This window comes from Canis aureus, chromosome 2 (assembly GCF_053574225.1).
Source record: "Canis aureus isolate CA01 chromosome 2, VMU_Caureus_v.1.0, whole genome shotgun sequence".
Taxonomy (NCBI): Eukaryota; Metazoa; Chordata; class Mammalia; order Carnivora; family Canidae; genus Canis; species Canis aureus.
In genome coordinates this window covers 41,193,541-41,212,006 of record NC_135612.1, presented here as the reverse complement: position 1 = coordinate 41,212,006, position 18,466 = coordinate 41,193,541, and the positions used below count along the sequence as shown (strand labels likewise).

The window sequence follows — 18,466 nt, the reverse complement described above, 5'->3', positions numbered from 1 at the left end:
TTTATTCAGCGGACTGTGCTGAGCCACCTGCCAGTAGTGGCAGAGACAGATTTGTGTTTTACTAAGCTCACTGGTGATAGTAGGTGATCTTTTGAAAGAGCCTGAGACCTCAGGCAGCAGGTGGGTGCCTGCTGCTGCCTGATCGGGACTGTGGTTGCACTTCCCTGCACCCCACCCTAAACATGTATATATATTGAGCACCTGCTATGTGTCAGGCACAGTTCTGAGGCCTGGGAACACAGTGACCCATAGAGTCCCTGCTGCCATGGCATTAACTTTTCTAAGAGGAGGAAATTGACAGGGAAATGTACAACTCAGTGTGGTGATGAGCACTGTGAAGAAAGCTGAGGCAGAGAAGGAGTAAGGAGGGACAGGATTTTGTTTTAAATGAAGTATTTAGGGAAGACCTCCAGTATGCCATCGTTGAGCCCTGGAGGAAGCGAAGACTAAACCATGAGGATATCTGGGAGAAGAATGTTATAAAGGTAAAAGGAACAAGCAAGTTCCTACACACAGTCTGGGATGGGAATATGCTTCGCATTTTGAAGAAAAAGCCAGGAGGAAGACAGGAAGAACAGAGCGACGGGAGAGAGGGCCGACCAGGTTAAAGAGACAACTGATGTGATCTGTAGGTTCTTGAAGGCTCAAAAAACTTTGGACTTTGTCCTGACCAAGAATGGAGAACCATTGCAGGCTTCTCAACTGAAGAATGAGGAGAACTTACTGAAGGGCTCACTCTGGCTTGAGGAAGAAAGGATTATAGAGGAGCAGAGGATAAATGGAAGGTGTGTCAGGTAGCTTTGGAATAGCTCAGGCGAGAGATGCTAGTGGTTCAGTCTAGACAGCAGCAGCCCTATGCTGAGAAGTGGTCAGATTCTGAATAAATTTTGAAAGGGGAGCCAGCAGGCTTTGCTGATTGATTGGGCATGCAGTGGCAGTGAAAAGGAATCAAGGGAACAGACATATGGGGCCTCAGGACCTGGTTGCCATTGGTTGAAGGAGCAGGGGAAAGTTAACCAAATGCAATTGAAAAAAAAAAAAAAAAGAGCAGGACATAGATGTTTAGTAAGACTCACTACTGTTAAATCTGTTCATCTGCACAGTAAAACCATCAATAAATGAGTGAGCACACAATGTTAACAAAATTCAGAGCAAACAGGCGGTCTGGTCTTTGACCATGCTGTGGTCTCCTCAATGTGACCACCTTGGAAGCCTGGTTAGGGAGCAGCTGTGCAAAGCCACACCGGTTGCCACTATGGCAGGAATCCAGTTTCAGTGAGAAAATGAGTGAGTTTCATTTGGTTAGCTGATACTGTCCATATTTCAAAAGGGGATGCGGAAGGTTCTCTTTCTTGTTTAAACCTGGACAGTCTGTAGTAGCTATTTACATTGAAATGAAATGTAAAAATTCAGCTCTGCATTCAAGAGTAGTCATGTTTCAAGTGCTCAGTAGCTGAGTGAGTAGCTACCATGTTAGACCTCACAGATGTCAAACAAGCTTGTGCAGATAAATTACATTTTGCTGGTTTGCAGGCCTACCTTGGGGGATGCAGCAGGTTCTATTCCAGACTACAGCAATAAAGTGAATTATCACAGTAAAGCAAGTGAATGAATTTTTGGTTTCCCAGTACATATAAGAATTATGTTTACCTATATTATAGTCTGTTGAGGGTTCAGTAGCCTTATATTTAAAAGTATACACAGACCTTTCCTTTTAAAGATTTACTTACTTATTTTTGAGAGAGAATGTGTATCAGCAGGGGCAGGGCAGAGAGAGAGGGAGAGAATCTCCAGCAGACTCCCTGCTGAGCACAGAGCCCAACACAAGCCTGAGATCATGACCTGAGCCAAAATCAAGAGTCAGACACTTAGCCCAACTGAGCTACCCCAGGCACCCCTAAAAATAAATAAATAAAAATATATACATACATATATATATGTATACACACATATGTATATATATGTGTGTGTATGTATACACATGTACATATACATATATCTTAATTAGAACAGACTTTATTGCTAAATGCTAACCATCATCTGAGCTTTCAACCCCTCCTAATGTTTTTGCTGGTGGAGGGTCTTGCCTTGATGTTGATGACTGCTGACTGATCTGGGTAGTGGTGTTGAAAGCTGTCATGGCTGTGGCTGTTTCTTAAGACAACAATAAAGTTTGCCACATCGATTGCCTCTTCCTTTAACAAACCATTTCTCTGTAGCATGTGATGTTGTTTGATAGCATTTGCCCACAACTTCTTTCAAAATTAGAGTCAATCCTCTCAAACCCTGCCACTGCTTTTTCAACTAAGTTTATGTCACATTCTAAATCCTTGGTCATCATTTCAACAGTCTTTGCAGCATCTTCACTGGGAATAGATTCCATCTTAGGAAACCACTTTATTTGCTCATCCGTAAGAAGCAATTTCTCACCATGTAAGTTTGATGATGAGATGGCAGCAGCTCAGTCCCGTCTTCAGGCTCTTACTCTAGTTCTCCTGGTGTTTCTCCTTCCTCCACTGAGGTCTTGAACCCCTTGGAGTCATCCATTACGGTTGGAATCAACTTGTTCCAAACTTCTGTTCATGTTAGTATTTTGACCTTTTCCTGTGAATCATAAGTGTCCTTAATGGCAATTAGAATGGTGAATTGTTTCCAGAAGGTTTCCAATTTTCTTTGCCTAGATCCAGCAGAGGAATCACTGTGTATGGCAGCTGTAGCCTTACAAAATATATTTCTTAAATAATAAGACTTTAAAATCTTAATTACTTCTTGATCCATCGGCTGCAGAATGGCTGTTATGTTAGCAGGCATGAAAATGACGTTGATCTCATTGCACATCTCCTGTTAGAGCTCTTGGGTGGCCAGGTACATTGTCAACATACAGTAGCATTTTGAAAGGAATCTTTTTTTCTGAGCAGTAAGTAAGTGTCAATAGTAGGCTTAAAATAGTCTGTAAACCATGCTGGAAACAGATGTGCTGTCATCTAGGCTTTGTTATTCTCTTTATAGAATATAGGCAGAGTAGATTTAGCATGATTTTTAAGGGCCCTAGGATTTTTGAAGTGGTAAATGAACATTGGCTTCAACTTAAAGTCACTATCTGTATTGGCCCCTAATGAGAGTTGGCCTGTCTTTTGAAGCCAGGCATTGACTTCCCCTCTCTAGCTATGTAAGTCCTGGATGGCATCTCCTTTCAATAGAAGACAGTTTTGTTTACATTGACAATCTAATGCTTTCCTCTTAATTAAGTATCTTAGCTAGATCTTCTGGATGACTGGCTACAGCTCCTATACCAGCACTTGCTGCTTCCCCTTGCACTTTGATATTATGCAGTGACTTCTTTCCTTAAACCTCATGAGCCCTCCTCTGCTGGTTTCAAGCTTTCCACCTCCAGCTTATGCAGCTCCCTCTGTCTCACAGAATAGAAGAGAGTTAGGGCCTGGCTCTGGACTAGGCTTTGGCTTAAGGGAATGTTGTGGCTGGTTTGATCTTCTATCCAGACCTCTGAAATGTTCTCCATATCAGCAATAAGGCTGTTGTGCTTTCTGATCATTCTTGTGTTCACTAGAGTAGCATTTTTAATTTCCTTCAAGAACTTTTCCTTTGTATTCACAGCTTGGCTAACTATTTGGCAGCAGAGACCTAGCTTTCAGCCCATCTTGACTTTCAGCCTTCCTCACTAAGCTTAATCATTTCTAGCTTTTGATTTAAAGTCAGAGTCACGTGGTTCTTCCTTTCACTTGAACACTTGCAGGCGATTGTAAGATTATTGATTGGCCTAATTTCAGTATTGTTATGTCTCAAGAAATAAGGAGCTTGAGGAAAAGGGAGAGATGGTATAGTGGTCTGTCATTGTTGCTTTAGTTTCACTTCTTATGTAGGTACAGTTCATTGTGCCCCAAAACCATTATGGTAGTAACATCAAAGATCATTGGTAATGATCACCAGAACAAATAGAACAATAATGAAAAGATTTGAAATTTATGAGAGTTACCCAAATATGGTACAGAGGCATGAAGTGAGCAAACACTGTTGGTGAAATGGTGCCAGTAGACTTGCTCAATGATGCAGGTTGCCACACACCTTCCATTTGTAAAGAGTTCGATAAAGCAAAGCACAGTAAAACAAGGTATATCTGTGCTTTCAAACATCTTGCTTCAAAATGAACACTTAGGGTTTTATAATGTCCAAAAATATTAGGTTAGTTTCTAAACACAAATGTGATGTTATATAATAGTACCTTAGTACAAATCCTGATAATCTGACCAGATTAGTGTGCTGTTATGCAGAAGTCTTTATTATAATAGTGGGTATTATAAGAAATCCATTATTATTATCATCTTCATTTTTCCATTTGGAATCTCTCTAAAAATTCTGAGATCATTTGTTGGACATCTTAAGAAAATAGCATAAAGAGACCCTATCTTAGGTGTGTTTATTTAGCTTTAGATTCAGTTTTCATGTAACTGACCTGGAGGGAAGTCAGCTGGAGCTCTAGAAGTTAAGTCCATAGAGCAAATCCCCATAGGAACCTGAGGAAAGCATTTCAGGGCTCCTCTTGATACAGTAGGTAAAATCCTTTTGCCAAATAAATTAGGGAAATAAGTGATAAATACATATAGTGTGGTGAAAAATTATTTTTAGGTTTTCAAAAATGAAAGATTTTGCAAATGATTATCCCAAATGTGATAAAAACAGGTTAATGGTAGGAATTTATGAAAGTACTTGTAGAAAGCAGATTTTTTTTTTTTTTTTTTTAAGATTTTATTTACTTGAGAGAGAGAGCATGCGCCTGCCTACAAGAGCATGAGCAGCAGGGAGGTGCAGAGGAAGAGGGAGAAGCAAACTCCCTGCTGCAGGGGAGTCTGATATGGGACTTGATCCCTGGGATCATGACCTGAGCTGAGGACAGATGGTTAACCAACTAAGCCACCCAGGCACCCTAGAAAGCAGTTTAGAAGTATATATTAGATCCTTAGAATTGGGAGATCTTATTGTCCAATAAATTTTCTTCTAATTAATTTATTCCAAGAAATCCATCTTAAATGAAGGGATTTTTTTTTTCTGTCTGAAAACTTCATCCATCATTTCACATAATTTTTTAAAAGGTACAAAAGAAAAGCTGCAAGTCTACCATCAGTGTTGAGAGGGTTATCAGGGAATACTGGGGGTTTTTTTTGCACTGTTGCTTTTCTAAATTTACAGTGTTTCATTAATGAAAAAAAATTGTGTCTGGACAAAATCCTGTTTGGAGACATTATACCATCTGACTTTTGAACTTTTCATTCTGTGATGAATTATTAGTGAAGTTTTAGGTATTTGTCTAGATTGCTTTCCTCCATTACTGTTGCCTCTCTTTCTGTGTTAATACTTACGGCACAATGCATAACTGTGTTTTAGACCTCCAAGCAATGTCTCTTCCTTTGTAACTCAGCTAGTTGCATTTAGTGCTTCCCAAAACTTTTTAAAGAGTAATGACATGTGTAATGAACTAGGGTATGGTGCTTATATGTATATTTTCCTGATTTTAGGATTTTGCTTTTAAGTACAAAGGGAATGCATATAATATAATAGTACATCTGTACAAATTCTGGTTATGATTTTGACCAGGTTACTGTATATTTCAGTTCTTAGACGAACAAGTAAAATTTAAAAAAAAACTAATAATTCATAGATGTATAGCTAAAAGGTCAATAGAGACATTAAAACAGAATGCTAAAAAATGGTCTAATAGTGCAAAAAAAGGCAGTAAAGGGAAGAAGGGGAACAACAGAGAAACAAAGGGAAAACAAATAAAACAAATCTAAACTCAACTGTAGCAATAATAATATTAAACATTAATGGACTAAACACTCCAGTTAAAAGCTGGAAATTATCTTAAAGGAGTAGACAAGACTGAAGTCTATGCTGTCTACAAGAGATATTCTTCAAGTATAGAGAGGTTAAAAGTAGATAAATGGATAAAGATATACCATGCAAATGGTAATTAAGTGAAAACCAGAGTGGTTATGTTAATAACACATAAAATCTATTTTAAGATGTAAATGTTACCAGAACTGAAGAAAGACAATGACAGATGGGACAGTTCATCAGGAGGAAAACGAATCATAGGATGTGTACACAGTAAGAGACCCCAGTTTGAGGCAAAAATATTGATAAAGAGAATAGTGGGCAGTTTCGCAATCATTGTTGAAAATTTTAACATCTCTCAGCAATTGATAGAACAACTAAATAAATCAATAACTCAGAAAATCCGAAAAAATATCAGACTCACTGACTTCATTGATATTTTTGAAAGTTGCATCCAGCACCATCAGAATATACACTTTTTCCTTGTGTACATGTTAGGACACCAGGATGAGCTATGTGCTGGCAATAAAGTCTCAGTAAATATTATGAAGTTATAAGAATATGTTCTCTGACTACAATGAAATTTTATTAGAAATCAACAATAGGGGATCCCTGGGTGGCGCAGCGGTTTAGCGCCTGCCTTTGGCCCAGGGCGCGTTCCTGGAGACCCGGGATCGAATCCCACGTCGGGCTCCCGGTGCATGGAGCCTGCTTCTCCCCCTGCCTATGTCTCTGCCTCTCTCTCTCTCTCTCTGTGATGACTATCATAAATAAAAAAAAAATAAAAATAAAAAAATAAAAAGAAATCAACAATAGGATATCTAGGACAGCCTCACATGTTTGGAAATTAAGCTGTATTTTGAACTGAACACTAATGAAAATACAATATATCAAAATTTGTGGGATGTATTAGAGTGGTGTTCAGAGGGAAACTTACAACTTTATATGCTTATAGTAGAAAAGAATGATCTTAAATCAGTATCTAAATTTTACCATAAGAGGCTTGAATATGAAGAAATTGAACCCAGAGTGGCTGCCCCCATCTGCCCTACCTGTCCCCCAACATCTCTACAGTACATTATCATGAGAGCCAGCAGTCTCCTTGCTGCCAGTGGTCTGACTGTGTGGAGCTCAGTGGAAATGCCCCATGCCTGGAGCATTGTTGAAAATAACAGTGGTCTCAGTTTAGGTGGCAAACAATCTGGGAAGGCCAACAGCACAGCTGCCTGAGACTGTGATTACTGGTTGGGGCAAGCAACACAGTACGTTCACATTGAACAGGAGACCTAAAGAAGGAAACCCCTGTTTGGGCTTTCTTAAGCTTCTATATATTCCTGGGAATTTGGAAGGCTACATGCATGCTTATGTAAGACCAGCAAGGACCCCAGTTATCTACTCATTCCTGGCTGGAACTGAAACCAAGAAATGAGAGCTGGGACACACTCATAAATTTCCTGATGATTGAATGTGCGCCTCAACCTGTATACATAAAACTTGGCAGAGTGTGGGAATCTTGTTGGTTCAAGATGTTTAAGCACAACCTCTGACCAGTTATTGGTCATAACTAGTTATTTTGGCCAAACAAATCATTCTTAGAAGTGACACCTACAAGCCAGAACTTAATAATATTAACAACTAAGCAGAGATCTAAGTGGCTACATACTGCCGAGGAGACAGATTTTGTGTAGCTAGTCTGGGCGTTTCACTAAAAGAGCAAGAGCATCCCACCTGGAGGGGGTGAGGATCACAATCCAGGTTTGCTACAATATCCTCTAAAATCTTCAGTTTTCAGAGAAATTGTGAGACATGACTAAGAAACAGGAATGTATTACTCATGCACAGGAAATAAAATTAGCCAGAAGAAGGTGTCTCTGAAGGGGCCCAGATGCTATACTTAGTTAACAAAATCTCAAAGCAGGGCAGCCTGGGTGGCTCAGCGGTTTAGCGCCACCTTCAGCCCAGGTCGTGATCCTAGAGTCCTGGGATCGAGTCCCATGTCAGGCTCCCTGATGGAGCCTGCTTCTCCCTCTGCCTGTATCTCTGCCTCTCTCTGTCTTTCTCTGTGTGTCTCTCATGAATAAATAAATAAAATCTTAAAAAAAAAATCTCAAAGCAGCTATTATGTGTTCAAAGAACTAAAGATAGATACCATGTCCAAAGAATTAAAGGAAAACATGACAACAGTGACTCATCATAGAAATTAGCAATAAAGAGAATTTACATACATGTGAATATATGTGTGTGTCTTTAAGTAGAAATTCTCCAGTTGAAAGTACAATACCTAAAATGAAGAGTTCATTACAGTAATTAACAGATTTGAACTGACAGAAGAAGGAATTGGTGACCTTGAAAATTGATAAACAGACTTTAGTCTAAAGAACATATAGAAAAAAGAACTAAAAAAAAAAAAAAAAAAAATAGAGCCCATAGACCTGTGGGACATTATCAAGAATACTAACATATGCATGAGTCCTAATGGGAGAGCCAGAAAAGAGGAAAGAGGCAGAAAAAAAATATTTGAAGAAATAATGGCCAGAACTTCCCATATTGGATGAAAAATACTAAACTGCTCATCTGAAAAGTTCAGCGAATTCTGAGTAGGATGAATTCATCTGTACACATTATAGTCAAACTATGGAAAGCCAAAAACAAAGAGAAAATCTTGAAAGCACCTAGAGAAGTAACTTATTATATGTAAGAACTCCTTGATAAGATTAACAACTAATTTCTCATAAGAAACATCAGTGGCCAGAAGGCAGTGGGATGACATATTCTAATTGCTTAAAACAGTCAATCAAGAAATTTATATCTAGCAAAACTATCCTTTGTTTTTCATACAAAAAATTAAATCATTGGTAAAACTGTACAGGTACATCTAAAAACAGTGTATTTGTTTATATTGCTGTGTGACAAATTACACAAACAAAATATGTGGCTTTATACAACACACATTTATTACCCTATAGTTTTAAGGTGTTGGCCAGAATGTTCTCATCTGTATGCTAAATTAGAGAAAAATTTGCTTCCAAGGTCACTCAGGTTGAGCTTACCAGGTTATTTTCCTTGCGCTTATAGTACTAAAGGCCTCAGCTTCTTGCAGGCTATTGGCTGGAGGTTCCTGTGGTTTCTAGAGATTATCTGCAGATTCTTTCCTGTGGACTTTCCCACCAGTGTGCCTTACCTCATCAAGTCAGCAAGGAGAGTTGCTATAGCAAGTCTGCCAGCAAGGTGGAACCTCAGATAACACAGTCACCGTAGTGACAGTTCATCACCTTTGCCAAATTCTCATGTTAGAAGGAAGTTATAGGTCCTGCTTACGACTCAAGGGGAGAGGTACAAAGAGGCATGGGCATGGAGAGGCGGGGATTATGAGAGGGGCCACCTTAGAATCATTCTGCTGTAGACAGGATAAATATATTTTCCCTGTTTTCATCTCGTAAAGACAACAACATAAAACAAGTATAAAACTGTTGTTAGGCTTATATAGAGATGTAATGTATGTGACAGTAGTGGCACAAAGAAGGGGAGAGGACAGGGGGCTGTATTGGAACAGCTTCAATGTACTGCTGGAAGTAAACCCAAATTAAGAATAGGAATGAATGATAAAAGAAATCAGTGGGATTGAGAGTGGGCAAATGATGGAGAAAAGTGATGAAATGAAAAAAAAAAAAATTGGCTCTTTGAAAAGATCAATAAAATTGATAAATCTCCAGCCAGACTAATGAAGAAAATTAAGCAAAAAGACACATAATCAGTACTAAGTAAGAGAAAACTACTTTACAGATCCTACAGACATTAAAAGGGTAATAGGAATATAACAAATACCTTTATAACATTTTTTTTAAATTTTTATTTATTTATGATAGTCACAGAGAGAGAAAGAGAGAGAGGCAGAGACATAGGCAGAGGGAGAAGCAGGCTCCATGCACTGGAAGCCCGATGCGGGATTCGGTCCCGGGTCTCCAGGATCGCGCCCTGGGCCAAAGGCAGGCGCCAAACCGCTGCACCACCCAGGGATCCCCCTTTATAACATTTAGAAGAAATTGACCAGTTCTTAGAAAGACACAAGTTGCCAAAACTGACCCAAGGAGATATAAAACAATTGAACAGCCCTATATCAAAGAAATGCAGTTCATAATTAAAACTTACAACTAAGAAAAGTTTAGGCCCACCTACCTTCACTGTTGAATTATTTCAAATGTTGAAAGAATAAACAGTGACAGCGCTACCCAAACTCTTTGAGGGAACACTTCCAAACTTCTTGCACAAGGCTTGTAGTGCCCTGATACAAAACCAAATAGACATTGAAAGAAATGAAAATTACATACAAGGATCATTTGTGATGATAGATACAAAAATCCTTGGCAAAATACCAGCAAATCTAATCCATCAATATACAAAAAAGAAAAAAAAATTACTTCATGGCTGAGTACTATTTACTGTAAGAATGGAAGGCTTAAGATCTGAAAATGAACATGGTAATTTACACTACTAATGGAATAAAAGTATAACTGCCAAGTGATCATTTCAGTAGATGCAGAAAACACATGTGACAGTATAAAATGCCCATTGATCATAAAGACTCAGCAAACCGGAAGGAAAAGATAACTTTAAAAAAAAACTAAAGAAAGGCATTGAGGCAAAACTACAACATGCATCATAGTAAATGGTGAACTGCTGAATGCTTTTCCTCTGAGGTCAGAAACAAGGAAAGAATGTGTGTTTTTACCACTTTTCAACACTTGTTTAAATAAGAGTCCTATGGATTGGAAAGGAAGACGTGAAGCTGTCACTAATTGCAGAGAACATAATTATGTACATAGACTAGCATAAGAATTCTACAAAAATGTGCTTTAACTAAAATGTGAATTTAGCTAGGTAACAATAGCTCAGTATGCAGTGAACTTTATTATTATTAATGTATATTTTATTAATCCTTGTCAAGGGACATTAAAGAAGACCTAAATAAATAGATATTCTTTGTTAATGTTTGGAAGAATCAATATTATTTTTAAAGACTATTTTTTTTTTAAAGACCTTATTTATTTATGAGAGACACGAGAGAGGCAGATACATTGGCAGGGGGGAAGCAGGGCTCACTGTGGGGACCCCAGGATCATGACCTGAGCCAAAAGCAGACGCTCAGCCACTGAGCCACCGAGGCATCCCAAGGCTTTATTTAGAGAGAGAGAGAGAGCACATGAGGAAGGAGGGTCATAGGGAGAAGCGCACTCCCTGCAGAGCAGGGAGCCCAACATGGGGCTCATTCTGGGACTCAGGGATCATGACCTGAGCCAAAGGCAGACGCTTAACCAACCAAGCCACCCAGGTGCCCAAGAATCAATATTATTTAAAGTATTGGGGGATAGTTTCCATTTTTAGAGTCGATGGAGTGCCATTCAAAATCCTGCAGGCTTGTTTGAAGAAACTGACAAGTTGATTCTAAAATTTATTGACCAAGATAGTTTTTAAAAAGGTTTGAGGATATATATACTATCTGTATCAAGACTTACTACTATAAAGCTACAGTAGTCGGGACAATCCAGTATTGATGTATGGATACACTTTTCAGTCAATAGAGCAGAACAGAGTTTGGAAATAGGCTCACACTTGTATAGTAAATTGATTTTTGAGAGCAGAAGGATAAATCATTGGGAAAAAGATAGTCTTTGTAGCAAATTATACTGGACAACTAGATATCTGTATGAAATAATGACCCTTGATCTGATCTCACCATACACAGAAATCAACTAGCAATAAGTCATTATCCTAAATATAAAAGTTAAAAATCTAAAACTTCTGGAAGAAAACATTGAAATTCTGTGTGACATTATGCTGGGTAAAGATTTCTTAAATGGGATACACAAAGCACACAAATACAAAAACAGGTTGACTTCATCAAAATTTCAAAATCTTGCTCTTCCAAAAGAAAAAAATAGAGAAAATTTAAAGGCCATCAGGAGACTAGGAGAAAATATTTACAAAACATGTCTGACAAAGACTTGTATCCAGAATATATACACAATTGGATTGTAAACTCAGTAATGAGAAAATAATCTAGTAAAAATGAGTAAGCAATTTCAACAGAGACTTGACAAAAGAAAAATGTATGAATAAGCCCAATATCACTAGTCATCAGGGTAATATAAATTAAAACCTCAATAAGTTACTACTTTCTTTATACTTTCTGGAACAAGTAAAATTAAAATTACTAATGATGCCAGGTATTAGTGAAGATGTAGAACAGCTGGACTCATAATGTTGCTGGTGAGAGAATGTAATATTGTATTGCCACTTTAAAAAACAGGGTGGCAGTTTCTCGGGAAGTTAAATGTACACTTAACATGTGGCCTGGCAGTTCATTCCTAGCTATTTACTCAAGTGAAATGAAAAATACAAACTTGTATGTGAATATTCACAGCAGCCGTATATAGCCTCAAATTGGAAGTAATGCAGTTGTCCATCTCCTGGTGAATTGATAAATTAATCTATATCCATATTATGGAATATTATTCAATACAAAGGATTGAACTTTTGATACATGCCAACAACATGGGTGAATTTCAGAAATGCCACGCCAAGTGAAACAAGTCAAACACAAAAGTCTACATACCATATAATTTCAGGTATATGAAATACTAGAAGGGCAAAAACTGTAGTGGTCGCCTGGGCAAGGAATTGACTGTAAAGAGGCAGGAAGGAACTTTTTGAGGTGATGGGAATATTTTGATCATGGTGGTTACATGGCTGTCTACATTTTGTCAAAGTTCATCACCCGCTCAAAATGGATGAATTTTATTGTACCTCAATAAAGCTGGAGGTTGGAAAGAAATCATATTGAAAAATATTTCTTTTTATTTACATATAGTTTAACAATTTTTAGTAGATTTAAATGGATTCTCATGAGACTACTATAACTTGTTTAAAATAAATTGCACCTGCAAGTGGGGGCAGCATGCTAAAGAGACAAAGGAGTGAGGTGGCTGGGGCTTATGTTAGTGTTCAAGGCAAGCTTTTCTGATGAAGGGACATTTGAGCAGATACACATGAAGTGAATTCAGTTCAATCAGAGACATGTCTTCATGTGTGCCTTGAGAGTCTCTTAGTTATATCTAGGAGTTTTGTAGTTTATGGTACTAATTGCAAATGAGATCTTCTTATCAGTTGCATTGGCTAATAATAATCCTTAAATTAATCTTTGCATCTTCATTTGTCTGCTGTCTCCCATTTGTTAATTCCTTGAGGACAGTAAGTATACAGATTTGTATGTGTTGTCAACTTACAGCTCTTCCTTCTGCGCTGTGTGCTTAGTTAATACATTTTCATGGTTTTTACTGAGACTAAGCAGATCCTTGTTGTATCTGTTAAATCTTTGTTTTTCCCAGCTCAGTATAGCACCAAAATGCAAGTAGCACCTATAAAAGGCCCTAAAGTGGAAAACCAAATTTCAGTCTAATATCAAAAGGAGTGAGTATAGGATGTGTATAAGACTGTTTGCTGGCACCTTTAAAGACACCCCTGATGGCCTCAAAGGTGGGAGAAATGAAAGAAGTTATTCTTAAATCTGACAGATTAAGAAAGAAACAGCTGATTGTGCAGGCATAGATTAGCAATGGAAATCTTGGCAAGATTCATTGTTTCATTTGAATAGAAGGGGTTCTTTTAGATTTCATGTCTGTGTTAGTCTCTGTACATAAGGGAGGTAGGTATCCCAGACTTGAGAGCTCAGCATAAGCTGTCAAAATGAAAACATTTGTCGCTCAAGTTCATGCCTTACCAGTAGATGGCAGCAAATTGCTTTGTTTAAACCTTGCTTGCTTGCTTTTTTTTTTTTTTTTTTTTAAGTCACTTAGTAAATAGGTACTATATCTTTTTATTTTAGAGAAGGCCAAGGAAGTTAGAATAGTCTTATTTTCTTTAAATGGTAATATGGCCACTGGGTAGTGTCAGTTTAAATGATTTTAGCAATTCAACTAATACAGCTTCCTTAAAAATAACTTTCTACAGGTTTTGTTAGCAACTACCTCTTACTTGTATTTTTTATTCTTGATAGCACTATTAATATTTTATATGTAGTTTTCTGCCTCATAGATTTTTCTAAAGAACCCAGCTATAGTTTAGAACTAAATAACATTTTAGTAAACAGTACATGAATGTTTTGATCATATACCTTTGGAAGCTATTTTTGTTTGGAAATTTATTTTCACATGAAATTGCTGCCCCCACCTTGCCCCCAGAAGTGACCTACATAATAGGAGGAAGCACTTCTTGCCTCTTTTCTACCCACTTCCTGGGAAGGCCAGTGGGACAAGAGCCACACACAACTTCTCTTGGCTTCAGGGAAGATTGGGGGCAGGTGACAAAAGTCTATGTCTTGAAGAGTCACACAGCAGATTATCACTTTTCTTTCTTTTTTTCTTTCTTTCTCCTTTTCTTCCTTTCCAGAAATCAGTCCATTTAAGGAGAGAGTTTTGGAACTGTTATAGAAAATATTTATTCAGTCCTGAGGTTTCTCCCAATTTTTTACATGACATGCTGCTTAATTCTTAGAAACTCCAAAATCTTGTAAAACTAAGAATCCAGAATAGTCTTTTATCTTATGAAAACATGATTTATCAAGATCACTTAACATATATCTTACATGCTTTGGAATTTTTACAGACCACAGAAGATTTTTTTTTTAACCTAATACACCCTAAAACAACACAGCCTGCCAGACCACAGTACATCCGTACTTTAGAGCAGCAGATGTTGCTACACATGCTTCTCTTTAAGACCAAGAAGCACAAGAGAAAATAAAACAAAAAGTTCAAAACAGAAGAGAAACATGAAACAATACAGAGATGAGAGAGTCGAGTAGCCGAAAGCAGTTGGTTAAATTAGCACAGAGGGCCTATGGAGATCTGAACTCTCTGTTTTTGCTTATCTATCTTGTAAATATTCTGTAAGTCAGTTTCATTTTGTTAACCCAGGTTTGATAACTTTCTATCAAAATTTATTTTTCATGAAAACTATGCTTCAATTAAACTGAGGAAAGAAGTACTTGATGTTCATTATAATCTTTAATCATTTCACATTTTTTATAGGAATGGGCCATGGTAGAGTTGTTCATTGTTTTGTCTTTGAGTCTGCTAATGTTTTCATTTTGTTTTTAACCCTAGCTGATCCGACAGTTAAGGACTTGATCGGAGGCTTCACTGCTCTTCATTATGCAGCCATGCATGGCCGGGCCCGGATTGCACGCCTGATGCTAGAATCTGAATATAGGAGTGACATTATTAATGCCAAAAGCAATGATGGCTGGACTCCCCTCCATGTGGCTGCTCACTATGGTAGGGACTCCTTTGTCCGACTCCTACTGGAGTTCAAGGCTGAGGTTGACCCACTTAGTGATAAAGGCACAACTCCACTTCAGCTCGCCATCATCCGAGAAAGGTCAAGCTGCGTGAAGATTCTCCTGGACCACAATGCCAACATTGACATCCAGAACGGTTTCCTGTTGCGCTACGCTGTGATCAAAAGCAATCACTCTTATTGCCGAATGTTCCTTCAGAGAGGAGCAGACACAAACTTGGGTCGCTTAGAAGACGGACAGACTCCTTTACATTTGTCTGCCCTTAGGGATGATGTGCTTTGTGCACGGATGTTATATAACTATGGAGCAGACACAAACACAAGGAACTATGAAGGACAGACCCCATTGGCTGTTTCCATAAGTATTTCTGGAAGTAGTCGACCATGTTTGGATTTCTTACAAGAAGTCACAAGTATGTAATTTAATTATTACTATTACTGAATTCTTAAAAATTTTTCATCTTCTGGGGGGCTTCAGATAATTTTACAGCTTAAAATGAGCAGACACTAATGATTCCTATCAACCCTGCTTATTAACAAGTTATTAATAATATGACTTATATCTCATTCATCTGAAATAAAAGGAAAGCTCTGATATATCATAAGATTTCATATAAATTCAGTCCTGTTGGGCTGAGAGAAGAACAGATGGGAGGGACAAAGAGGAGAAATTGTCAGATTCTCAAAGACTTCTGTTAGAACAAGGCAGTTCTTACCGGTCATACACGTAGTCATTCAGGCTTTCATGGACTTCTGATTGAAGAATTATGAGAGCCTTGGACTCTAGGTTTCATCGCTGTGGAAGTGTCCTAGAATTTATGCTTTATCGCTAAGCTCTTCCCCCACATTTTTTTGTCGATTTTCTGGCTTCCTGTGATGCGAACCCACTTGAGAGGAATAGCAGTGTTACTGAGTGAGGGAGCCTAGTAATGCAGGTTAAGGATGCCAGGAGTTGTAAGAAAAGACTTGTCATCAGTGGAAAATCTGGTGCCACTGTCCCTGGCCCACCTGGCTTCCACTTCTGACCTATTTGGGTATGGGTACTTCTTACAGCCTGGATATGTGTGACCACCTTGCGTTGTGTTGGACACGTTTGCATTGTTTTTCTGGCAGGGATATTGGTCTGTGTGAATATAGTTACCCTCTCTTGTCCAGCTTCCTCCACAACTAGTCAAGCGTGTGTCTCAGAGCTCAACATCCAACCCAAAGCTGAAGTTTATAAACAAAATGTTTGATTTTGCCCTCCTTTGTACTCTTTAAATGAATTCCCTTTTTCTCACCTGATTTTTCCCCTTTCAGTCATCCATGGAAGGACAAATACACTGTTCTGGGTACTGAGGGATAAGGGGTTTGGATCTTGTGAATAATCTGCTCTCCTGCTTAGAACTGAAGGTGGGAGGAGAAATCTTATGAACAGATGAAGTGTAATTTGAATTTTGTGTGTTTATGAAAAGGAAGAAATGACATTATTACCACTGTGTGTCTGCAGACCTAAAAAGAAATCACTCAGGATGTAACTTGTGCTGTCCAGTAGGACTGTTTGTGGTGACGGAAATGGTCTCTGAGTGCTGTCCAGTATGGTAGCCATTAGCTCTACCTTCATGTGGCTATTGTATACAAGTTATGTGGTTAATGCTACTCAGGGACTGAATTTTTAATTTAACTGTATTAATTGAAATTTAGCTGACTATGAGTGCTAGCGGCTCCCGTGTTCTACAGCACAGATCTCTCTGCCTTAGGAGTGGAGTTTTGGGCTGACTGGTAGGTGGTCCCTTGGAGAAAGTTTTTGAGGCACATGGCATACTGAGAGATGGGAGATGTTGTCTGTGGTGATTCCTCACCAGCTTACTCTGACTCTTCAGGTTCTGGCCACATTTTACGAAAAGTTTGCCTTGAAATTTCAAGTGCTGGTTCTCTCAGCAAATTTTCTAGCAGTCTTCACTCACAGACTGGGAGAGATGTTGGTATTATGAGAGAGAATATTACTCTTGAACTGAAGGTTAGGATTCTGTCATGGAAAAAGCTATGAAGTATCTCTTATTCTTTATACATTCTGAATAGTTTTGTTGTTGCTATTGTTTCTGTTTTAACTTCTCACTAGAGACCCATGGTTAAATTAACATGACTGCCTCAGTGCCTTTTGTTAAATATTTTGCTCAGCAGTTAACGGCATCGACTAGAGGTAGGCTGCCAAGCTCAAGCCCTAACTCTGCCACCTGTCATCTGTGACCTTGGGCAGGTTACCTAACTCCTCTGTGCCCCAGTGTCCTCATGTTAGCATTAGGATAATTATATCTACCTTATAAGCTTGTTGTGTGGATTAAATGAGTTAATGTTTATAATCTGCTTAAAACACTGGCACATTTTAAGTACTATATGTGTTTTTTACAATAGAATAATTAAACGACAGTGGATGAACAGCAAAGCCTGGCTGGCTACCAATATAGAGTGAATCCCTTAGATTCTTATTCTCCCCCAGCCTCCTGTTTTTCACCTTGGTGGACTTGGTGGTGTAATCAGCATATGGAGACACAAAGAGGGTTGGTAAGGAGCCACCACTTTATCACCAGCCTCAGAGCAGCTGATTTCTAGCACAGAGTACAGCTGGGGAGCAAGACTGTTGAGTTAAAAAAAAAAAAAAAAAAGACTTGCAGATAACTCTAAAATTAGAGGTGGATGAAAGAGGGACAGGGCTTGCCTGTTTGTGTTTGAGCTCTCCCACTGCACATGGAGTGGGGCTGTGTACCTAGTAGGTCCTCAGGAAATGTGGGTCAGCTAGTTGACCACACCAGCAGGGTGGATGGTGGCTGAGCATGTGGTATGTTTTTCAGAAGTGAAAGGCCATCAGGCTTATGAAGGCTGCAATATCCTTTATGTTCAGGTGCCTTGGCATAATCCATTCCTTGTTGACTTGCTAATGGTGTTTCCAGTCAAAAGCAAAGGAAACGTTTCTGCTTCACCTGTATATCATTTATTAGATTTTCTTTCCAAGGGAATAATTGTCTGCTAGAAGGACCAACTGTAGCCCATGGTTTTGGGAGCTCTCCACTGAGCTCTCTTGAAAACCAGAGTTGAAAGAAGGTTGCATAGTTCCGGGAGCATCAAGTCAAATCCACAAGCTCCTTCCAGCTTCTGCAGTGCCCATTGAGCACCGAGCTGTTGGCTTCTAATCTGAGAAGTCAGACTGAGGATGGCAGAAATGCCACTTGGTGGTTTTTATTCAGGTCCATTCTACTCTTTGTTGCACCATTATGACCAGAAG

At 38.6% G+C, this 18,466-nt stretch overlaps 1 protein-coding gene across 1 annotated transcript in view; it reads left to right on the top strand.

Moving 5' to 3' along the window:
- ASB7 (ankyrin repeat and SOCS box containing 7) overlaps nucleotides 1-18,466 on the top strand; it is a 49,997-nt gene that overhangs the window by 15,603 nt on the left and 15,928 nt on the right. Inside the window, exon 5 of the mRNA XM_077869647.1 lies at nucleotides 15,012-15,617. Coding sequence (XP_077725773.1) covers nucleotides 15,012-15,617 — 606 coding nt within the window. The remainder of the gene's footprint in view (nucleotides 1-15,011; nucleotides 15,618-18,466) is intronic.